The following is a 25925-nucleotide window of genomic DNA, read 5'->3' as shown; positions in this document are numbered from 1 at the left end:
TCGTGGATACATATCCCTCGAATGCATACAGTCCCTTTTGTCTTGCTCTCTCAGATATTTCACCTGTTACCCAAAAATTACTAATTATCTCATTGGGAATGTCTAACACTGTTTCATACATACTGTAAAAGACGTGCCAGGCGCGAAAGCTTGTCAGGCGTAGCAACAGTAACTAGGGAATGTGGGGCTTAGCGAAGGGTCAATTGAGCGAAGGGTCAATTGTCCACTTCTGACCCCACCTTGACATATACAAATACTTACACTTGCTGAATGTACACATGTAAAGAAAATCTACAGGGAGCATGGAAGCACAACATTTCCAGTTACAAGTTAAGACTAACACATTAAGCTTCAATGTAATCATTCATTTTTCTTCACATTTGTCCTAATGGAGTTCTGATATGCATTCTCTCCCTTTTCTCTCATTCTCAAAGACACTTACATTATGTTGCATATACTGAAGATTCTGAGAGAGCAAGAGCTCAGGTGCCCATGACATTTCAAAGATGGCCCTGTCAGGATCATCTTAATGTATACGCCTCTCCAGTATAGAGCACAACATCAATAGAGAAGAGCATGAGAGGAAGAGAGATGAAGGGATGTAAGAAAGAAGGGTTAGACATTGAGCTCCGAGATCTCTTGACCCCTTTAAATAACACAAAGGGTGCAGGAGGAATGTGTGAGAGGAAAGTGCTGGGAGATGTGTATAAACATGTTAACAAGGTGGAGGGGTGATGTAATGATGTGGACAGAAAAGAAAAAGGAAAAGAAACAAAGTGGAGTAGAGAAGAAGTAGTGGGGGTGTGTCTCACCTAGGAACATGTCCCTCGAAGGCATACGTCTTGTTATCCCAGTCATCTGGATCTGGTGAGTAAACCTTCCCCAGCACATTGGTTGGCATTCTCCCTGTCATCAGAAAAGACTGTGTCAAAACTGCATTGCATGTGCATCAGGTGTAGTACAGTAAACAGTATGTATAAATGCACGCTTGTGCATTTATTCACACACACACACACACACACACACACACACACACACACACACACACACACACACACACACACACACACACACACACACACACACACACACACACACACACACACGCACACGCACACGCACACGCACACACACGCACACACACACACACACACACGCACGCAGCACTTATAAGTATTTTAAAGTGTGCAATTATTTTCCAAAGTCCATTTCTCAATCACTGTTTTTGAAGCAGGTAAACTTTAGTATAAAATTAGAAAAGACTGCAGCCAAATGCTGTTAAGAGAGGCTCAGACTCTGGTAATTCACACACTTAATATCTTTCTCTTTCTCTATTTCTCATAGCATATTAATGGCTCAAGCCTCCATTACTAGCTCTAAAATTATTTTGGAATTATTAACGAAGGCTTGGGATCTGATGCAAAATTAATTCTACACACAAGCGTTTTAAGGACCAAGAACAAATGTCTTTAAATAAAACAAGTGAACAATGTCCTAATGTGCTTGGGGGTGGGGTTACATTTATTCAGTAAGGATGGTTGACAGTAAAGACCTTTATAATGTTTCACACAAAATCTATCTGGCATAGATACTGTTCTTTCGAACATTCTAATCATCAAAGTCTCCTGGAAGAAATGTATCAGTTTCTACAGGTAAGCAGCACAACTTTTAATAATACATTGATAATAATAATAAAGGTTTATTAAGCAGCAACTCAGCATATTAGAATGATTTCTGAAGGATCATGTGACACTGAAGACTAGAGTAATGATGCTGAAAATTCAGCTTTGCAGTCACAGGAATAAATTGCCAAAGTTGCAGAAAGTATTGGGACACCCCTCTAAATCATTGAATTCAGGTGTTCCAATCACTTCCATGGCCACAGTTGTATAAAAGCAAGCACCTAGGCATGCAGACTGCTTCTACAAACATTTGTGAAAGAATGGGTCGCTCAGTGAATTCAAGCATGGTACCGTGATAGGTTGCCACCTGTGCAATAAGTCCATTCATGAAATTTCATCACTACTAAATATTCCACGGTCAACTGTATAGTGGCATTATAACAAAGTGGAAGCAATTGGGAACAACAGCAACTCAGCCACGAAGTGGTAGGCCACGTACAATCACAGAGCGAGGTCAGCGCATGCTGAGGCGCACAGTGCGCAGAAGTCAATAGCTACAGACCTCCAAAATTATTGTGGCCTTCAGAACAGTGCATAGAAAGCTTCATGGAATGGGTTTCTATGGCTGAGCAGCTGCATGCAAGCCTTGCATCAACAAGTGCAATGCAAAGCGCACAGACACTGGACTCTAGAGCAGTGGAGACGTGTTCTCTGGAGTGCTGAATCACGCTTCTCTGTCTGGCAATCCGATGGATGTTTCTGGATTTGGCAGTCGCCAGGCATAACGGTACTTGCCTGACTGCATTGTGCCTAGTGTAAAGTTCGGTGGAGGGGGGAAAATGGTGTGGGGTTGTTTTTCAGGGGATGGGTTTGGCCCCTTAGTTCCAGTGAAAGGAACTCTTAATGCTTCAGACATTTTGGACAATTTCATGCTCCCAAATTTTTGGGAACAGTTTGGGGATGGCCCCTTCCTGTTCTAACATAACTGTGCACCAGTGCACAAAGCAAGGTCAATAAAGGATGAGCAAGTTTGGTGTGGAGGAACTTCACTGGCCTGCAGAGTCCTGACCTCAACCCGATAGAACACCTTTGGGATAAATTAGAGCGGAGACTGCAAGCCAGGCCTTCTCGTCCAACATCAGTGCCTGACCTCACAAATGCACTTCTAGAAGAATGGTAAAAAATTCCCATAAACACACTTCCCCCTAAACCTTGTGGAAAGCCTTCACAGGAGAGTTGAAGCTGTTATAACTGCAAAGGGTGGGCCAACTCCATATTAAACCCTACGGATTAATAATGGGATGTCATTAAAGTTCATGTGCATTTAAAGGCAGACGTCCCAAAACTTCTGTCAATATAGTGTATGTTAAAATAGAAAACTGATATTGTAAATTGTAATAATATTATAATATAACAATATTGCTGTTTATTTATTTTATATATTTTTTTACTGTAGTTTTAATGAAATATCCAGCCTTGGATAGCATAAGAGAGTTCTTTCAAAAACATTTTAAAAAATTGTACCGACCTCAAACCTTTGAACAGTACCTGTAGTGTATTAAACGTGTAAATAAAACAGGAATTGAACCATTTTTATAGAATCATTTCCTCTGATACTATCCTCTCTCTCTACCTGTAGGGTATTTCATATGGGGAAACTCGCTGGTGGATTCCACATAACTTTGAAGATACAACTTGTTCTTTGAAGATTTATTATTTTCATGATAATTATCAATGCAATAATATAACTTCATTAAGAAATGCCTTGGTTTATAAAAACAATAAAACAAATTAACAATCAGGTCAATGAACAAACTACTGACATAACAGATGTCAAGAATTATAATCAATTTAATATTGAACTGATTCAGCTGTTACACATTTCTTAATATTAAGGCCATTTTTTCAAAACTCTTTATACAGTTCTCAACGCCTCTCAGCTTGCAATTGATTTCAGATTCAAAAAGCCCTAAAGCTACCAAAACACTTCATACAGTATCTCAAATCAACATGTCTCAAATCAACTCATTCTTCCATAACACTAGCAAAGGTTTTTACCCAACAAATACACTTTGTCAATCATAAAACACAGACCTAAAAACAGACCTGTTCTTTTGTTTTCTAACTGTTTTGATAATATTTTATTTTTGTAAGGTTCGGAATACATTTCAATATAGTATTACTGTGTAAATGTTGCAAACTGCTATATTATTCAGTTTTGTTTTATGCCAAGTTTTGAACTTAAGTTTAACGATTTTGAAAAGAGTATGTAATCGTGCAAATTGGCCTATAGGTATTGGCCTGTAGAGTTTTGGCAGTAAATGTATCTAAGTGATAAAATACTTAATGTAATTTGAAAGTGAAATTTGAAAGTCGTTATTGAATGCATTTTGTGTCAAAGCAGTGATGAATGATACAAAGTTTAGCTCACACAGACTGCTGTTAAGCTCACTGTGTGAAGAATTTTGAAAAAGTGACCCAAGTATTAAGAAATTGGTCCTAGCGATTATAAAAACGATAATTGAACTAAATATAGGCCTACTTTAAACATTACCGACTCTTTGATCTGCCATTACATATTTATAATGTTGAAGCCATTACCTCTGTGATAGTTGATGAACACTTTCTTCTGTCCAGCTGTGTGGGCGTGGTCATTCTCGTCACCAATGGTGATAGTGAGGATGTTCGTGACGGTCTTCGGTGGACTGCCGCTGTCGGTCATGATGACAGGTAGTAAAAACTGTTTTTGTCTCTCTCTGTCGAAAGCTCTCAGAGCGGTGATGGTGGCCGTGTCATTCCCATTATCCTGCAGGTGGAAGTCATTGCTGTAACGGTACTCCAGAGGCACAGAGAAAGAGAAGGGTGAGCCATTCTCCTGTGAATCTCTGTCCACGGCTATCAGTAACGTGGAGCTCTGGTTGAGCCGCACGACCTGTGGGCCTACAACGTTCTCCCACACAACCGGTGCATACGCAGCCTCAAACTCAGGTCCGTTGTCATTGACATCCAGCAGAGCCATCTGGATAGTTGCAGTGCCAGTCAAAGGTGGCGTGCCGTGGTCTGTTGCAAGTATAACTAAGTGATGCTGTGTGGATGTTTCCCGATCCAGCTCGCTAGCCACAGTAATCATTCCCGACTGGTCCACAGAAAACAGATGGTATGGGTCAGACTCCGAAGCAATGCTATAAGTGATCTCGCGGTTCAGCCCAGAGTCCAAATCGCTGGCAGCCACACTTGCGACACTAGTTCCTGGAGCGACATCCTCTCGTATAGCAGGAAGCTGCAGGAAGTGAGGAATGAAGACCGGCACATGGTCGTTGCAGTCTTCGACCTCTAGTGTGCAGTGCAGCAGGCTCGAGTACTGCATATCCTCCACTTTGATGGTGAGGTTGAAGCGTTGCTCGCCAGGTCTTTCGTAATCCAGACGCTTTTTTAAACGAAGAGTCCCGCGCTGCTCCTGTCGATGACTGACCATGTAAAACTTCTGTTCGGGATCACCGGCCACCACACTGAAGGTCAGCTGCCCGTTCTCTCCAGCATCCGCGTCTTCTGCGGCCAGCTCTATGACCACCGAGTTGGGCTCACTGCTCTCAGGGATGCGAACAGAGCATGAGCGTTCCAGGAATCGTGGTACGTGATCGTTAATGTCTGTCACGTGTATAGTGGCGGTGGCTGTTCCTATCATACCTCCGCCATCTCGTGCTTCCACCACCAAGACATACGAGTCAGTCTGCTCCCTGTCCAGGCCAGACATTGCCACAGAAACAGTCCCAGTAGCAGGATTGATGCTGAACACATCTGCTCCGCTGTTAGCACCATTAAGGGCAGCGTTACCCACAATCCTATAGGCTAACACAGCGTTTTGTCCAACGGCCGCATCATCCAGATCAGTGGCTGTCATTTCCATGACGGAAGTGCCGAGTGGGGAGTTCTCAGCCACATCGCCATGGCAACTGTCTGGGGCACAAGCAAAAATAGGAGCGTTGTCGTTTATGTCCCACACGTTGATAATGACATCTGTGAATCCTGTTAGTCCCTCGCCACCCTCATCCGTGCCCAGTACCACAAACCGCCAAACTGCACGGGCCTCACGATCTAATGTTCTCTGGGCATAAATCTTTCCCGTCACCTCATCAATGATGAACTCACTCTCAGCACCTTGGCCATGAAGGGAATATCTTAATGCCTCCTGGTCAGCATCTTTATCTGGGTCGGACGCTGTTACCTACAAACATCAAAGAGAATATACTGAAGTTTCATTCTGCAAACTCTAGCATGAGTTTTATATACATCCAATTATCTATCTATACATATCATCCATCTATCCATTCCTCCATCCAACTACTGTTTTGGCTATAGGAGTTTAAGTTTAAGTTAGGAGTGGTAATTCACGCAAAAATTCCAAACAACCCAGAATACTACAAATAATAATATCAAAACCCTCTAAATTCTTTCTAGACTAAAAAATTAAAAAAGTTAGGAAACAAAATTACTCCAACAACTTCTGTTAAAAAGATTACACATTCTGATTAAAAATGAGCCTGTCACATCTTTGAACAAATGGAGTGATGTGATAAGTTGCAATTCAAACTTCTAATAATTAACTTAATAATAATGCATGAACCTCTGAAGCCTTCATCAAAATGTTGAATGCATTCAAAAGAACAAATCGATCACAGTTTTCACTATAATTATCAAACACAAAATAACCTGGCAATGTAACATAAATGAGTGTTTGGCCAATTTCCAATGAATTGTTGTTGTAATTAATTTACCAATGGAAGAATGCAGTAATTAATCTAGAGGAGCACTAACATTTTTTTTTAAATTAAGGAATAAGAGCCACAACAAGTAGCTATTTTTAAATAACAAATATATGATCTGAAAATGAAGTATTCTGATATGTATAAAACAGAGAAACTAGAGACACTACCTGCAGCACAAAGACAGGAGAACCGTCCAGCTCCTCTGTCACACTGCCATAGTATTCGTTCACAGAGAACACAGGTGCCTCATCGTTTTTATTCACAATGGTGACTATTACAGTAGCGTAATCTTCCCACTTCCCATCAGAGGCCAAGACGTGCAACTTATAGAGCTTGTTCTGTTCGTAATCCAGCGGCTGGGCGATAAAGATGGTTCCCACCTCAGGCTCCATGTCAAAAACACCTCCCACATTACCTGATGTAATCTGGTAGCGCAACTTGGCATTGGCACCTGAAGAATAAGAGCAGTTAATGAAAAAGAGAAAACGTCCTCCTCCCTGAATTAGTTCTTAAGAGGAACAACGCAAATGTCTACACAGACACTGGTGTAAAGGCTACTGAACAAAAGGCAAAAAGTCAGAAACTTCTAATATTGTAAAAATGGTTAGTAATAAAAACATTATCTATTCAAAATATAACAAGGTTTTTGCTGCAGGTGAACAAAAAAAAACTGCTTCAATAGCAAAGTAGCCTTGCAAAACTCGTCACCATGGAAACATACACCAATAAACTTCAAATTAAGTGAAGCTATGTCTACAATGAAACATTCTCTTATTTTTCTAAACATTTTTAACAAAGGTAGATGAAAACATTAACTTATTTCTGAAACCTTGCTTTGTACTTGCATAGCTCTTGCCAGACAATAAATCAAGGGTCCATTCAGCTCAAGCTGGACTTTCTTTCTGAAACACCCAATGTTCGAACTGAAAAAAAAAACTTACAGCTCACAAAACCAGCCTTGTGTAGCTTAAACCTTTTTTTATTGTCAATGCCGCTGACTTGCCCTTATTCTACGCATTTTGTGCATTTAAATTAGACTTAATTTAAATTACTGTAAATCATTGACTGCTTAGTTTGATTAAGCAGAAGAAGGGTTCAAGAAAGATCTTCCCTTTACTCACTTTCATGTCATTCCAAACCTGTTTGATTTTCTTCTCACATGTGAAAGAATGGAGGACAATTGAGCACAAAGTAAAAAAAAAAAGTAAACATCTTAAAAGGGAAGAAATAATAAATGTTTGGATCCCCTGTTGAGCTCTGTTAATTAAACAGTGAAAGATGCAATGCATGTGTTGTGTTTTGAGCACGCTATTTTATTAAATTCTTTTTTTACTCCTTTGCTGTTATTTTGTATTTAGGACTCAAAGCTCATCTCTCTGAGGTAAGTAATAAATGCAAAGAGACTTCATGTAAACAAATAACCCGGCTAAGCAAACAGTGCAAAAACACTTCTGCTTAACAATCCTTCAGATCTACTTGGAGTGTGTTTGGATATCCCTGCTGGTACGGGGTTAATGAATAGGGAACGACACATTAGGAGCCTTATCGCCGTTTCATCTCCACCATCTCGTGTTGCCTTGGGTACCTCTACAAAATTGCATTAGGGAATATTTGGCTTATTTGCGTTTTCTGCTAATACACAGAATGAAGCATGGCTTCCTTATGAAAGCGCAGATGTACTACGACGGCGCGCCAGCTTTCCGTGGCTCTGCTCCAGTGGCTGCGAGGGTTAAGTCAGAGCTGCAGTGAAGGTTGAAATCTATTCATCAGGGTAAAGCTTCATGTCCGGCCACTCCAGGCTGTATTATGATGAATGACTGATACAAGAATTCCCTTCCTCTCCCCTGCATCAAATCCACACCGAAGAGCGTAACGTGGATTCAACTGGACCACAGGGAATTACGCGCTTCAGTAGTGCGTCTGTATACCGAGACAGGCTGGCTGATGAGTTATGTAGACTATCCTCTTTGTGAGTGTTTCTGGAGTGTGTGATAAAACAAAATTATTATCCAAGGTTTTTTGCATTGCTGGTTATCTTGGGAGCAGCATTTGTTATGTTCTCAGGGTATATTGATGAGGAACCAACTGTCTCTGTGTCTCAGTCACGAGTGGTACAGATGTTATTGCACAAAGCAGAAGAATATGAGAGCAATAGCCTGGAGACAAACTCAAGCTCATGGGAACATGTTCCAACTGTGTTTCATTAATATTGTCGTGTACTAGCCAAACCCTGTGAAAGGTTTAGTATGCCCTAATGTAGTCCAACTGCAGAAACTCTGTAAATATTACAATTTTCATTTGAGCTTCCATTTTTTTTTTTTTTTGTACTTTTAATCTTTTGATTCAACTTTTTTTCTGAAATACCAGGCCAGGACTAGCCATCGGGAGAACTGGGTGAATTCCTGGTGGCCTGGCGACTGACTAAAAAACGGACCTTTTTTAAATCACTATTATTATTTTATATTTTTTTGCCTGCCCATAACACCAAAGTGATCATTTCCAAATTCTGCATTTGATAATAAATCGAAATCGAATAGAATAATCAATGCAAGGGACTCAATGATGGAGAAAGCGGTCAGGTGGAGCAGAGAAGGTCTCTACGAACAAGCTGCAAAATGACTGACCTGTTCAGGACTTCAAGTGCAGGTCACTTTCATCTGTATATAGGCTACTGTTTTGTCTTCATTAACTCTAAGTATTAAACTGCTAGTAAATGTTAGCACCCCATTACTATCGTCACTCAAAATACTGTGTGCAAAAGGACAGCATTATAATCTATTGTAAAGTTCCATGAGTAATTTAGCAGACAAATATATACATCGGGGAGCTAAGGCAGACAACAACACCATCATAATAATGCAATAACATAACATCTAAAAATACATCGTCAAGATGTAGTTAATGTACTGATTTTGACATTTAGGCAATTTAGAAAAAAAATGGTTTACTATATTTGTTTGAAATATAGATGTGTTTAGTCATTCCAAGATGGAAAAAAAAATAAGTTTTTTTTTTTTTTTTTTTTTGCAACAAGTTGGAGACAGATCTGTTCATAACAGTGGACATGCTGGACTGGTGAAGAAGTGACAGGTACAATAAAAGGAAAAGGCAGGTGAAGGTACAGTTCAAGGGAGAACTTTTCATTATTTAGCACGGCCCCAGCCTGAGGATTTAGACCTTTTTTTGTGGTTGTCTGTGGTTTCCAAATTTGTTGTGTTCTGAATGAGAGTGAGATTTACAGGCCTGAAATTGTGTCCCCAGTCCGGCCCTGCCTCATACAGAAAATGTATTCACCAGGTGTTGAAGTTCACACCTGAGCTGTGATATCATATCAGGTTCCCAAATCTACAGTAAGACTCTCACATTCACCTCGAGTTAACACTCCATATTTCCCACTTCCATCTACATGAGCATATTGTTCTACCCATCAGCCAATGTCCCTCCTCATCTTCACCTACCTTCATCTTCATCATTAGCGCTGACTGTGAGGACGGTGGAGCCCACGTCAGCATCCTCATCCACGTCGACTTCATACACAGACTGTGCAAACACCGGTTTGTTATCGTTCACGTCACTGATGAAAATACGCACATACGCCGTATCTGATGAGAGTAAAAACACATACAAGATTAGCAATCTGTGTTCGGATACACTTATCTTTCCTTCTCATCTTTCTTACATTCAGGTGTTTGCCCCTCTCTCTCTCTCTTTCTCTCTCTCTCTCGCCCTCTCTCTCTTTCTCGCTCTCTCTCACTCTCTCCTCCATCTTTGTAAATATCTGCCATTTCTAATTCCATCAAGTTCCTGTGCCTTGTTTGTCTCATTCGTTTTCTGTCCATCTTCATCTCTCTATCTTTCTCGCGTGTGATCTATGTCGTGTCTGAAGTCATCAGGTGACGTGAAAAACCCTAGGGGTTCTGTGTTTACTGAATGCAGGTAAGTGAAATTTGTGATGCTTGCCCTATACAATATAATTATGAGAAGACGCATCAATTACAATCTGTTAAGTTAAGAGCAGTTATTAAAGGAATAGTTCACCAAAACATTTTTTTTTTTTTTGCATTAAGTGCAGTTTATTGTAGTACATTATAAAAAGTATGGAATAATTTTTTTTTAGTCATGACAACTCTCAGAGTGTTTGCCATGGTAATGGGTATGACAATGTTGATATGTTTGGTCTTGGAGGAATAGATTTGCTACGCTGCTGCTGCAAAGCAAGTAGAGGACTTGTTACTGCCAATACATACACGACACGCTACTGTGAGTCAGTAAGACATGCTGCTGCTGTACAATATAGCATACATGAATTACTCATAGCATATCTATATCAGAGCAGTGGTATTCAAATGGCAGACGCTTTGTTCCATCCAGACCGTGGGACATAATTCCGCCATTTTACTGTTTCTACAGATTAACGTGAGCATACATTTGAAAATGGCGTTTTCGTTTAAAAACGCTCTCCGTCCACACTAGCGTTTTCTGACGTAGATGAGAAATGTTTCAGTGTAGATGAGAAACGTTTGGAAAAAGCCTGAAAACGCTAAATTCACCTTAATGCGCATGCTTAAAACCTCACAAAAGCTCACTGAGACGATACAGACGGAAAAATAAATAATAAAGTTATTGCGCAATTCTTCTAAACGAAAAAGATGCGTTTTCAAACAAAAACGTATTAGGGTGGATTAGTCTCGGTCCGTACTCGTTAATGTTTGCGTAGGTTTCTCCTGAGTTTCTCCTGGTTCCTGAATGCTTGTGATTAAAGTCTGTTTCCTGGAATTATTCCTTGTCATGTTTCTAATATACCACGTTACGTAACAATGTCCTTGAAAGTCCAGGAAGGGAGCCACATTTTTGAGCATACCAATATCGTAACAACATGAGCTGCATGTTTTGTGAATATGCCAATAAAAGCAAGGACATATTTCAATTACAGGCCTATTAAATACATTATTTCCAATAACAAATACCTGTTGGGCACTTTATTTCCACTCTTTTCAAATATTTTGTTCATTGTTTATTTAAAATAAATAACTCTGAGCTGATATGAGGAAATGAAATGGGGAAAAGGGAGAAGAATGGGGTCGGAAAAAGACGGATTCGAACTTGGGTCATCAATTTTACTCTCATTTCATTCTGATTCTGGATAACTATATTTCTTCTGTGAAACACAAAATAAGATATTTTGAAGAATGTTAGTCACCAAATATTTTTAGTAACCGTTTAGTAATTTTGTATAGACAAAAACCTTCACAAAAAAAAATCCCCAGACATTTCTCAAAATATATGTTTATGTTTCACAGAAGAAAGTAAGTCATACAGGTTTAGAAAGTAATGGAGAGTTTTTATTTTTGGGTGACCTACCCCTTGCATACAATTGTAAAGAAATGCACAGAAGAACTTAAACAAACAAACATGCAGTGACCTTTTCAAAACCTTCAGTTCGGTCAGGACTGTGAGAGGCAGATAAAGTGTCTGATTCGAGTCTTGATCCTGCTCTCTTTCTGGCGTGTTATTTTGTGTAAAAAGAGCACAGCATACGCTTAGCTGCCACTTTGTGACAGGTTGACATGTTGTTCAGAGCTCCACCATGAAGACATGGTCATGTTTTCCCCTCACAAATGCAGAGGCACAACTCTGTTATGTGATTTTCTGCTCAAACAACACTTGTTTTTGTGTGTGTGTTTCCTTGTCACGTGGATGTTTTTGACAGCATCTTAGTACAATTAGCATTCACATGTTTTTGTGTAATTATGTGCATGTGCACGTGACTGCTTATCAACACCCTGTCTCCTGTGTGATCGGCCATGTTTGACACCGCCACAGTGTCAATTTGACACTCCACATTTGTGTATCTCACTACAGTTGTAAGTGTGTTGAAATGCAAGTGCAAGGCAAACTGTGAGCAGACAAACAGCAGAGGAGGATAGAGAGTACTGGAGCAGACTGCTTTCTCTCTCAGACTGTCCCTGCAGCTCCCCAATATCTCCCCTTCCCCTCTGGCACCTTCATCAACATTTAAACCAGCAAGAATGTCACACACATGATTTTTTTTTCTTTTTCTGTGTCTTGCTGACTTCAAGTGTTAAGTTATTTAGGCAAAGCAAAGAAGGAAAATGAGACGCTGTTAATAATCCATACAATGGATGAAAAATAAATTTCTGTGAGACTCTGGCTAGCCCTGTGGTTTAACAAATCCAATCAAACTGTTACGCTATCTATATTAAACGAGGATTATGCAATGTAATATTTTACGCAGCTAATGGAAATATTCCCCTGAACTTTAGATTCCCTTTAGCTCTGTATGGTGAAGTCCCACTGGTTACATTCAAACAGTTAGTGTATGAGATTGACAGCTGTAATGAATCTCAAATTCTTTTTTTATTGATAGCACCAGTCACCATAGTGGCAGTGACAAAGATAAACATCAAACATGGTCTGAATGAGTTCTGAATATTTAAGGGAGTCAGTTCAGTTGTAAAAGGTGCATATCATAACCAAACGGTATGTGTTTAGAAGTCAAAAACAGACTAACATCACAACTGTAAGTATGATTTTGCAGCCTGGTCTCATTATTAATATGTAGGTATTAATACGGAACATTTACAGGCATACATTTTTGTACGTTTGAATGGATGCTAAAACGTACTGTCATGGTATGTAGCGAACTCGAACACAAATATGATGAAGGAACAGGAGTATTTTAATATAAGTCTTGGGCAACAGGCCTCTTTAACCAGTGTAATCACAATAATGTATTGGCAGCGGCTATTTGCACTAAGTGCAAATTACGATTGATGTTATTTACACTAAGTGAAAATAGCAACAAGGTTATATTTACACTAAGTGAAAATAGCATATTTTCTTAGCGATACATGCCATTTACACTAAGTGCAAATAGCAAAAGATTCTATTTACACTATACATAGCAGTATCTTCTTCACAATAAGTGTAAATAGCAGTTATTAAGGCACGGATTTCTCATTAAAATCCACATCACCCAAAACCCGGTGTGTCGCAATCTGTGATGAAACAGACAGGAGCCAATGAGCGTTTAATATCGTTGTCGAAAAATGTGTCGCAAAGCCCCTTGAGGCGGCAATTTTTTAATTTATAAAGAGCGTGGGATTTGAACGGGATTAACGGTCAGTGCTGAGAATGGAGATGAAAATTGCTGAACAAAGGCTTAAATTTGGGTCTTGTTCTCACAATCGCATGTATTCTAAAGTGGTGGATTACAGCACATGAATACAATTCTTTACTTTTGTACATTTATTTAGCATTTTTGGCATATTTTATGGTTCTATTGTCTATACTGAGAAAACACCTTTGTGTCCCATAGCAAACTAAATAAATATTACATGAAACATAATGGTTAAACGACTACAGAAATGTTATTAATTTAGTTGTGTCTTGTTTATAACCCTTCAAAACAAGTATGCATCAACAAAAAAAATGTTGTTTAATAAATGCGACAACAATATCAATGAAAACAATGTAATTGATATGACAACTGAATACAATAGACATATTAGGCTTGTTGTACCTGAGTTGGGCTGTCCATGCTTCCCTGGCCTGGCTGATTCCCAGCCATCTACTGACTTTACTTCCAAAAGGTAGGATCCCTTGGTCTCACGGTCAAACACAGCCTCCGTAAAGATGGTGCCCAGCTCAGGATCAATGCGGAAATACTGATAGTCTCCACTTCGGTCATTCAGTAGAGAGTATGAAATCTGAGACACACACACACACAAGAAATTGGGGTTAGAAGAAATGACATTAAGAGGATAATTAGTGTGAAATCTGTCACAGAACAGTTAACAGGGTTGTGTGAAAAGTGTATTATTAATTGTCTTCCTGTGTACATGTTACAGCCTTTGTCTGTGCATATGTGTGTTTAAGAGTACTCCAGAGTACTCATCTAACCCCATGTAATTAAACAATCCAGCTTTTTCCAAATTATTTATTCACCCAGCACTCTGAGCTAACGCTGAGACCTCCTGTTGCTTGTTCTGCCAGTAATGCCTGTAACGCACATTGGCAATTTCCCAGCAGGTAAAGCAGAAATCAGGGCCATTCAAGTTAAGAATAATGAAGTTAATCTAGATAGCCAAAACCGTTGAATTGATGAAGAAGTGCCAACTGCTGTTTCAACAAGCCCCAAACAACAATTATCATACAAGCTGTTCTGAATGGCCACACTAAACCAGCATGACGTGGGTATTAAATGATGCCCTGCCGGCCGCATTAGAGCCGAGAACTCAAATAAGAGGCTGAATTAAATGTAAACGGCATAATAAAATGATTGCAGGGGTCAGGTTAATAAAACACGCAACAAACCCCATCTGGCACAAAAGGGGCTGGGTTGTAAGAGAAAAACAATGATATTCTCTCTCTCTCTCTCTCTCTCTCTCTCTCTCTCTATATATATATATATACAATGCTATATGCGAATGATAAATGGCATTCAGTATCAATTCAGAGGGCAGTTGAAAGGCCCCTCTATAAGGAAGAGAGGGAAGAAAAATACTAACAACCTTTCATCACAGCCTTTTGAATCAGCCAACAGAACACACTAACTTAAAAAAAAAAAAGCTTTCATTCAGCAAGAACGCTTTAAATTGATCAAGTGATTGATCAGGTATAAGACTAGTATGATGTTACAAAACATATTCCAAGTAAATGCTGTTCTTTTGAAAGTTCTATTCATCAAAGAATCCTAAAAAAAAAGCACAACTGTTTTCAACATTGATAATAATAAGAAATGTTTCTTGAGCACCAAATCATCATATTAGAATCATGTCTAAAGGATCATGTGACACTGAAGACTGGAGTAATGATGCTGAAAATTCAGCTTTGCATCACAGGAATAAATTACTTTTTAAAATATTAAACTAGAAAACAGTTATTCTAAATAACATCTCAGAATATTGCTGTTTTACTGTATTTTTTGATCAACTGCAGCCTTTTTTCAATTTTTTTTTTCAAATCTCTGAACAGAATGTATGCCGTACAGAAAGTCATATATGTCAACAATAAATTAATCTAAGACGTACAGTATATTATGTTTGCCCGCCCACTGAAATATGACACAAATAATGCAGAGAAAAAGTAGTCAGTGTTTTATCAGTATAAATAAGCAAGTTTTGGAGGTCATAGTGTGATACAGTGTATAGCTATTCATCATCGTTCTATTCATCCTAATTGTACAGCTCTTTCAACACTTATTATAGTGTGTACAGTGTTTAAAGATTCATTCAAATACAGAGGGTGACTAACTAATAGAAAAACACCATTTCATACCTTCCCATTTAGCCCCAGGTCAAGATCATTGGCTGACACCTGGAGAACTGGAGTCCCAATTTCCACCCCTTCAGTCACGGATGCCTCGTATATGGAGGAGGTGAAGAACGGGACGTTGTCATTGACATCTGTGAATAACAGACAGCCACACGGTCACATTATAATTAAAACAACACCATATCGGTGGGCCCAGGATTAATACCTTTAAAAAAACCTAAACAGATATAACACTTTTCATCAGTTTTCTTTGGTTGTTGCATAAAAGAAACACTTTTATGATGGCTTTATTGTAGGTCTGGTAAACACTGATATGAACCTTAGGCTATATGTCATTCAAAGAAACTGAATAATGTGGCCTTGGTTGCAAACAACGGATGTAGTCACAGTTTCAACAAGACAGCATTCATGCGAATCAAAAATGTTTCATTATATAATTTTTGTTTTGCAGCATTAACACAACAGTTTGGCATCTTAAATATGTGGAGATTCAGCCACCTGACTATGAAAATGCAGAAATATCATTTGGTAGCTTGAGGGAAATGAAAACTCTGGCTTTCCATCAGAACAAATCAGACTTATCTAAACTCTGACATTATGTCTTATCTAAGCCTTATTACATTAGTGGATTCAGTGTGTTCAAGAGGAAATTAATACCAAGACTACTCTTCTAAAAAGTGCTTCTCTCAGTACTAGAAGGGACATGAGGACATTGGAATTTAGGGTAAGATCTTTAATGGGTTCAATGATTCCAGACACTAATCACCATCTGATGCACTTTGAGGTTTTAATTTTCTATCAGCCAAAGCCGTAAACCATGAATTAAACAGGAAGGCCAAATCCATTACAACCTCCTCCCTCCAGCACTCCCTCGTTTTGCTCTCTCTCTCTCTCTCTCTCTCTCTCTCTCAAACATGGCACTGGCTGTACTCTTAAATGGAGCAAGAAGCACTGGTATAAATAAGTCAGAAAGAACAGAACAGATTCATTATTTGTCTGTAGCTTATATGCTGAGCGATAGTGTTTTACCCTTCAGATCATGGAACTGATCCTGATCAGGTGCAAGTGTCCTGCTCCTACAACTCCAGATGCATTAACATACATCTTGTGTAACTGTAGCTAGATCATTATAAATAAGCAGTCATAACTAGGGGAGAGCACAGGGTTCATCCGTGAAGAGAGAGCTAGATTAACACTGCGGGGCAAACTCTGTAAATTACAGGGGGAAGTGGTAAGACTTCCTGCAGTGGAAGAGATGAACACAGAGGAATACTTAAGTAGAGGCGAACAGGGTGGGATAAAATGAAGGCTATTAAAGAGTTGTGGATATATAGGACACATTCTGCAGAGCTTAAGAGCATGAATGGATTATAAAAAGACATGAGCAAGTACAAGGAATTGCAACAAGAGATAGATTAAAAGCTGTCATTTTAAATGTATAAAGATATAAAATACATTTCCTTGTAAATTGTTTTGATGTGAAATAATTCCTTTAATAAATACACATGGTTTGTAAACAAGCTTGTAAACCAACAGCACCACAGCGACTACACCCACAGTTCACTGTTAATTTGAACAGCTAATTGTATAAATGTAATGTTTATATGTACTCTAAACTCTGCAATTCAGTGAAAATATCCTCCTGCGTCGCATGTGCTCTGAATATTATCTCTGAGCATGCGAAGAGCTGCATTTCATGTACAAGCTACCCTTTGGATTTCATTATAATCAACACTGTGCATTTATTTAAGTTCTGTCGGATACATCAAAGCCATGTTGAGATGTTTCTGGTCAATGTAATAGCTACATTATGTCCTTTATTTTAATTTAGTCTTTAACCACATGCATAGAGTCTTTATTGTGCATACAGAACAATGTAGCTTTTGAATCTGATCAGGGTTCAAAGGTTTAAATGGAAGTAACTTTATATATTTAATGATTTAAAAAAATACCTCTTTTCAATTGGATTTAGCTAAATCAGTTCAAATTAAAGCGTCCCTATTATGCGTTTTTGAATACCTTTCATGCAGTGTAATATAGCTGTTTGTGAAAGTATAAGGTCTGCAATTTTTTAAAAGATCAAAGTGTGTGACATATTAAAGATTCTGAACAGCCTGAAACGAGTCATCAGTGATTCCAGTCTCATTTCCTGTTATAAAACCTACATCACCTCTATAAAAATGCCACCCTTATGCATAACCTCCATAGGTTTGAAACACATTTTCATAATGCCAGCTCATGGTCTTCAGCAGTGTAGGCTCTCGTAAAGGAGGAGTTTAGAGAGGCTGAAGCTTCAAACTAATCGTTTACAGAGGAATGGAGGCGATGCACAATATATATTATGAGAAAATTAAAAAAAAAAAATTTCACCATAGATGCATGTGCACCTATTGTAGGAGACCTCCAAAACAAAACGAGGAACCTTTAAAATAGCATAACAGGGGAACCAAGGAATGTTTGTCATTCTGGTTGACATATATACTAATACACTGGACATATGCACTGCCATGAATAACATGTTTCTCATGACAGCCTCTCATATACTGTAGATGACCTTTACCTGTGATGTTTATGTGAACAGTAGTGAAGGCCGCCAGGGGTACAGGAGCCACGTTCTGAGCTCGAACCCTGAGCATGAAGTTGCGTGTGGTCTCATAGTCCAGGGGCTCTGCAACAAGAATAGAGGCGGAGCCATCTTCACGATTCGGTGTTAGGTAGAAACGAACAGGCATGTTGCTCTCTGGCACCAATCCATCCTCCAAGTTATAAGTCACCCTCGGATCACCCAGCGGAGAAGTGGCCTTGATAGTCTGACAGGGGAGAATTTGTTTAATTTTCATATATACACTACCTGTTCAAAAGTTTGTGGTCAGAAAGATTTGAGGCGACACACTACAGGTGAATAGGGTAAACATTTTATCCAGCAGATATCACCATGAAACTTTCCCAGTTGATTACCTACATTAAGAGGATAATTTTTTCTTATTACCGTACAAGTTTTCTGTAATTTAATGTTTAAATATGCAAATTAGGTAATATATAATTAAATATGTGCTAATTTGCAAATATATATAAAAAAACGAAATCTGAGAATTGGATAAAGTCAGGTTCAAAATTATTCATTATTTTTTCACAACAAAAATTACTGCAGACGGATTTTTGGAGATCTACTTTTAATCAGAATATACTGTCAATAACTGTCAATGTTTTTTTGGAATAAAATGTTATATAAATCAGGCTAGGAATAATATATTTACAAATCCCTCAATAAATGTCTTCATAATATAACTAGGTACAAGACTAGAAAGTTTGGTGTATATAGGTGCTACTGAAGTGGAGATTTCGGACTTGGAGTATGAGAGAAAAGTCATTTTGAGAAAACAGGCTTTAAAAATGTATCATCAGCCAATGAGATTGCGCATTCAGCCCTTTTACTTTCACAATTGGTTAATGATAAAAAGGAAATGACCATATTTGGATCCGACAGCATTGTACAGGAGAGAGAGCGTTTTCTAACGGTGTTTGTGATGACAGGGAGCAGACAGTGATCGTGGAGCAGCGGGATGATTTAGAACGCCAACTTTTGTTGAATTTATGAGAAATCTACAGACGCAAATAGACGTGTAGTAAAATAAAGACCTAAATGTGTATTTTGGACTTTTTTTCACCACAAGTCTGAAAGAAGACATGTTATTGAAGACAAATAGCCCAAAATCGTAAAATTGACCTGTGAAAAAAAAAATTTTTTGCTTGTCTAGCCGACAGTAATGACTTTTACACGGTTACAAAAAAGTTATATTTGAAATCAGTTCTGTTTTTTTTTTTACGTTCTATTCATCAAATAATCCAGAGTTATTTTAGTAATTGTAGTTATTTAAAATTGTAATAATATTTCACAATATTCTTGTTTTACAGTATTTTCAAATAAATGTATGATAAAATAAAATCATGTTGAGCATAAGAGGTTTTTTCGACCGCAAACTTTTGAACAGTAGCCAATTTCATATACAGTTGTGCTCAGAATTAATGCCACCCCTGGTAAGTATGATCAAAACTGGCTGTAAAAAAATAAATCTGCATCCTTTATCCGTTTTGATCTTTCATTCCAAAAATTTCCAAAACTCAAACCTTTCATTGAAGTAAAATAATTGAAAGTGGGGGGGGAAATCACATTATGAAATAAATGTTTTTCTCCAAAAAACATTGGCCACAATTATTGGTACCCCTAGAATTTTTTACTAGTAAAATATCTCTGAAGTATATTCCCATTCATATTTACCTTTTTTAGCACACCAGGGTGACTAGAAACATGAAATTGTCCAGCCATGACTTCTTGTATCACGGGAGTTTAAATATGAGGAAACACAAAGGCCAAATTCCCTTAATCATCCATTACAATGAGTAAAACCAAAGAATATAGTTCTGATGTGCATCAAAAGATTGTTGAGCATCACAAAATAGAAAGTGGCTGTAAGAAAATAGCTAAAGATTTGAAAATCCCCATTTTGACCATCAGGGCAATAATTAAGAAGTTCCAATCAACCAAAGATGTTACGAATCTGCCAGGAAGAGGACGTGTGTCTATATTGTCTTAATGGACGGTGAGGATGAAAGTTTGAGTGGCCAAAGAGTCTTCAAGGATCACAGATGGAGAATTGCAGAGATTAGTTGAGTCTTGGGGTCAGAAAGCCTATAAAAATAAAAATAAAACTGCATCCCCACATGTTGTTTGGGAGGGTTTCAAGAAAAATTCAGTTGTCAGACACGACTGGATCTTCACACGGCACAGGGTTCTGTGGTCAGATGAACCTAAAAAAAAAAAAAAGCTTTTTGGCAGCAAACACGCTAGATGGGTTTGGTTCACACAAGGATAAAAAGTACCCCATGTGTACAATTTAATATACTGTTGGATCTTTAATGTTGTGGGCATATTTTTCTGCTGGAGGACCCTGACTTCTTGTTCAGATACGTCGTGGATTCTATCAAATATCAACAGATAAAAAAAATCAAAACCTGGCACTTTCTGCTAGAAATCTTATAATGGGCCATGGTTGGATCTTCCATCAGGACAACTATCCAAAACAAACATCAAAATCAACACAAAAATGTGTTACGGAGCACAAAATGAAGCTTCTGGCATGACCGTCCCAGTTCCCTGACCTGATGAGTGGAGTGAACTGAAGAGAAGAAGCACAACATGGATCTGGGAATCTGAAGGATCTGGAGAGATTCTGTATGGAGGAATGGGCTCTGATCTCTTGTCAGTTGTTCTCCAAACTCATCAGGCATTATAGGAGAAGACCCCCTTCAATTCTTTTACTTCAATGAAAGGTTAGATTTTTGGCCATTTTTTTAATGAAATATCAAAAGGATAAACAATGCAGATTTATTTTTTACAGCCAGTTTTGATCATATTTACCAGGGGTGCCATTCATTCTGAGCACAACGTATAATATTCATATATTTTATAATATTCATAATTCATAACTATACTAGTCTATTTAAAAATAATAATACCAAGCAATGTTATAAAAAACACATTTCAGCTGAACAAAGCAGGTTGATCTGCATCTTAAACATCAAAGGCTTCTCTTTCTGTCCTAAGAGAATTTAGTCGCTGTCTTTAAATATAACAATTGTGAAACTCTCTGTAGGTAGGATTTATATAAAAACTTTTTACCAAATTTGATTAAACTTTCTATATATATCAATGCATAATTAAAATGTAAGTACTCTGATAAAAAGAGTATAAAAATCGAGTGACTCTAGACCGTTTAATCTTCATTAAACACAGCTCATTATTTCCATTCGGGACGAATCACAGGATTGGCTTGCGCGACTGTCACTCTCCGTCGCCATGACTACCGCCGCTATTACTGGCTCTGCCCACGTGCGCGCAGTCGCGCACCCGTTTTTAGGTGGGAGTGAATGGAATTAATGAGCTGTGTTTAATGAAGATTAAATACACTAGAGCCACTCGGTTTTTTATACTCTCTATTTCAGAGTACTTGCATTTTAATTATGCATTGGTATATAAAGACAGTTTAAACAATTCTGACCTACCCTACCTTTAATAGGGCAACTGTTAAAAAAAAAAAAAAAAAAAAAAAAAAAAAAAAATCACCAGGTTCATTAAATACTTCCTATACCAACAAGAACACAAATAACATTTAAATACAAGATCAATTAGGAGAAAAGCAAGCTTTATCTCAGAACAGTTTCCTATTTTTGTCTTATTTCTTTAATTTTTTTGTCCTTTGTTTATGCTTCTCTTCATAAAATGCTCATCTGCCTTAATGGATTAATGACAATAAATGTATTCCAGGAAATTCAGCAAATTAATTCTTTCAGTTCATTTGTAACCAAATGAAAAAAAGGGAAATGTCCATAAATTATCTAATGACTCAGTGATTGGCTGACTTCCTAAATAGTGCATGTAACGAAGCAGCATCCTTAACAATTTGAAGCAGAGAATCAGATGATTCATGGTAGGGATACAGAAGCTCTGGCTGAAGTGGGGACTGGAGCTTAGAAAATCCTACAGCATTTTACCATTAGTTTTAAATGGACTGTGTGAGTGCGTGTACGTGTGTGACTGTGTGTACTTGTGGATGTGTTTTGTGACAGGCTGTGTGAAGACTCTGTGTGGTCGAGCAGAAAGCACAGACTGTCAGTTGTAACCGCCAGTACATGACAGTAAAGTCGACAGTGTCTGGGAACTCAAGCCCCTCAAGGAATAACCACAACCTTATTGTGGGATTAAAACTTATCCACATCCATCATAGCATTCCTTCAATGCACACATAAAAGACATAGTAATTAATGGAGTGCCTCACAGGTGTGCCTCAAAGGCCAAAGTAATAAATCACTTAGTAGAAGCTGTATGTTTGGTTTGCCTCTTGCCTTTGGTCCAGCATTCATAGTATATTTAGCATTGGTGAAATCGACATCTTATGTAATAAATATCTGTGGAATCCCTAAAATTCATAGCTTTTTACCCTGAATGGCTTTGATCCTGTTATTAATTGAAGTAAAAAGCAGGCATAAATCTGCATAACTGACATTTCTGTAGAGCTCTAGTAGATTATGTGAAGTGTTCAGCGTTATGTTAAGTACATACCACAACTGGAGTGTCTCTGACAGTGTTTTCAGGTATGACGACCTCGTATTTGTCTTTCTCCCACTGTGGAGGCTGATTCTTCACATTAGTGATTGTGACTGCCAGCTCGACTGAACTGCTCCGATTCCCTCCATCTGTAGCGATGATCTGCCTGCTGATGTAGGTCCTCTGGAAACAATCAAACACATTTGTTGAGGGTTTTCAAACTGGAGCCTAGGGTGAAATATTTGAATAATAATAAAAAAGAAAAAAAAGAAAAAAGAAAATAGCTTTTACAAAATGTTTTAGGTATGTCAAATGTGGCATGTTAGCTTAAGTTATTAATTTTTTTTTTAAAAACAAAATGAACTAATTTAAAGAATTTGATGATAATCAGGCGTAGCATCAGTTCTGGCAGGTCACGTTAGTCAAGCTCGCATCAGATGCCTCTCAGCTAATACACGTCTACCTATAGGTATATGACGCCTATCACTGTATTCATATTCATATTCCTTCAGCATTATCAACAGCTATTGTGTTTTTCAGGAGTTAATTGCTCTCCTTCATCCCTAGCTCCTCCTCTCATCAGTCAGGATTTGACATTCTGATTCCCCCTGAATCAGACAAAAATTCTCTAATTATGTTGTACATTAAAATGTATTAATTACCGGTATATCTGCAATACATCCATGTAGGTTCTGTTCTGTTTACCCTAAGGGGGGTTATTGCTGCTCTCTCTGCTCTTATCCATGCTAGGCTGCATGGATGCACAGGGAGTTCTTGCCCAGAACAGGACCATACCACCAATCCAAACTGTATGCTAACTGTCAATCATATTTGACGATATTGGTCCTGACAGAATTGCTTTTTAAGAGTGTAAAAAAAACTGAAATCATGAGATTAACAGTAGGTGAAACTCGAAAAATTTGAATATCGTGCAAAAGTTAATTTATTTCAGTAATTCAACTTAAAAGGTGAAACTAATATATTATATAGACTCATTACATGCAAAGTGAGATATTTCAAGCCGTTATTTGTTATAATTTTGATGATTATGGCTTACAGCTTATGAAAACCCCAAATTCAAAATTAGAATATTGTGAAAAGATTTTCATATGCTGTAAGCCATAATCATCACAATTATAACAAATAACGGCTTGAAATATCTCACTTTGCATGTATTGAGTCTATATAATATATTAGTTTCACCTTTTAAGTTGAATTATTGAAATAAATGAACTTTTGCACGATATTCACATTTTTCGAGTTTCACCTGTAGTTTTTTTTTCTTCTATTGACAGTCACTAGATTTGAACTAAAATACACACTCACACAGCTGTCTTAATAAAAAAATTTAAGACGTGGGTCCTCTGGAAAGAAAATCAGAATATCCTTGGCATCCAAAAATGTAAACAATCTCAGTATTACGACACCAAGGATGACCTTTAAATGCAACTGTGTCAACACAACAGATAGATACATCATTGTATTAGTCGTCATCTCACTGCATATGCACACATCTGCTTCGAAAAAGCAGGCCGTCTGCATGTAGAATGATGTGAAATGACAGCTAAACAATTTTCGCCCACTCTCTGTAATCGTACAAAGAATGTATACAAATGCTCAAACACAGAGAAAACATGTCACAGAGAAAAAAGTCACAATATACACCAGCTGACACAAGATCTTGGTAGTCATAGAAACAGTTACAAAGGTCTCTTGTCAAAGGTGGTCCGATATCAGTGGCATTCAGACCGAAAAACCTGCTCTCGCACACACACAAACACCCCATCAATAACCACTATTAATGCTTAAACAAGTCTTTTGTATTTCGGTGCGAGGTTATTTCAGATATCAACTTTACAGAAACAAGCAGAATCCGTAAAAGACCTTGTTACCACCCAATCAATCATCTGAGCGGAGTGCTGTGAGAAACTCTTGTGGACCTGCTAAATCATTCACAATGCGGCATCTTAAAACTTCACACAGGAACTATATAAAATTCATGTTGCAAGTGCAATTTTGGATTTCTTTCCACACACCTCAAACTCCTGCCCTCTATGAGGGTTTAATGATGAATCATTCTGCTGGAAAGTATTCACGAGAAAGCTCAAGTCTGAAACTTTCTTTTTAACACTCTTCGACTGTGTGGAGCACCCACACACATTCACACAGGTAAACTCAAAATCACTTTACATTTGAACCATCGGGACTTCATTCGGTTCGATCTGAGCCCAAGCTGGCTGTTTGGAGCAGGACTGACCTGAGAGATAGGCTGGTTTACATAGATCCAGCCAGTGAGTGGATTGACTCGCAGATACTCCGGCTTCTCCTCGGACATGGAGTAAGTGATGGCCGCATTAGTGCTGTAATCATCATCGTGTGCAGCCACTCGCAGAAAACTGGTACCAATCATGGTGTCCTCGCGCAAGAAGTCTGTTAAAGGGAAGAGACCGATTATTTAACATGCACTGGAAACACTGTTCTGCTGGTGCGAAGACGAAAAGCTTTGATAACTGTAATATCCACCGATCCTATCTTTGTAATTGCATATGAAAGACACTTTGATCAACATGAACCAAAATAATCATAAATTAATTAAACAGTTTCATATATATTTCTGTGATGTAGTGTTAGCAATATGTAAGGAAAATGATTTTCTCGATCAACCAGCTTCATCAGAAAGATCATGCTGGTCGACCAACAATAGAAGTTAGAAGTCCACCAGCTACAATTAGGCTAAACCAATACAAACCAGCATAAAGACAATCTACTTCATGTTAGTTTGTTTTTTTGGTAAGAAGCTGGGAAAACAACAAGAAACTTTTGAAGATTGCTTGTTTTCATTTCTGTGATGTCCCACCACATAGTCCCCACCACACTGAAATCTCATTGGACTGTACTGCTGTCTACTGGCTAGTACTGCTCATGCATATAACACATCGTTAGAATTATTGTTCTACAACTTAGTCATCTATTTTTTTATTTCTTTAAGATGGGTCTAACATTAACTCAGATACATAATATCTGTTTTAAATCTGAAAAAAATTACCATTTGGCTAACTTCTAGTTAGTCAAACTAGTTCTTAAGACACCCCAAACTGGAAACTGTCATCATTTACTCACCCTCATGTCGATACA

The 25925-nt window shown here is 38.1% G+C and overlaps 1 protein-coding gene across 1 annotated transcript in view; it reads right to left on the bottom strand.

Annotated features, from left to right (window-relative positions):
- LOC306987797 (neural-cadherin) overlaps nt 1–25925 on the bottom strand; it is a 245577-nt gene that overhangs the window by 66974 nt on the left and 152678 nt on the right. Inside the window, 9 exon segments of the mRNA XM_079592371.1 lie at nt 813–906; nt 4224–5847; nt 6556–6839; nt 9847–9990; nt 13932–14118; nt 15689–15816; nt 18246–18495; nt 22806–22973; nt 25048–25220. Coding sequence (XP_079448497.1) covers nt 813–906; nt 4224–5847; nt 6556–6839; nt 9847–9990; nt 13932–14118; nt 15689–15816; nt 18246–18495; nt 22806–22973; nt 25048–25220 — 3052 coding nt within the window.

This window comes from Phoxinus phoxinus (assembly GCF_949152265.1).
Source record: "Phoxinus phoxinus genome assembly, chromosome: 2".
Taxonomy (NCBI): Eukaryota; Metazoa; Chordata; class Actinopteri; order Cypriniformes; family Leuciscidae; genus Phoxinus; species Phoxinus phoxinus.
This window is presented reverse-complemented; position numbering and strand designations above follow the sequence as displayed.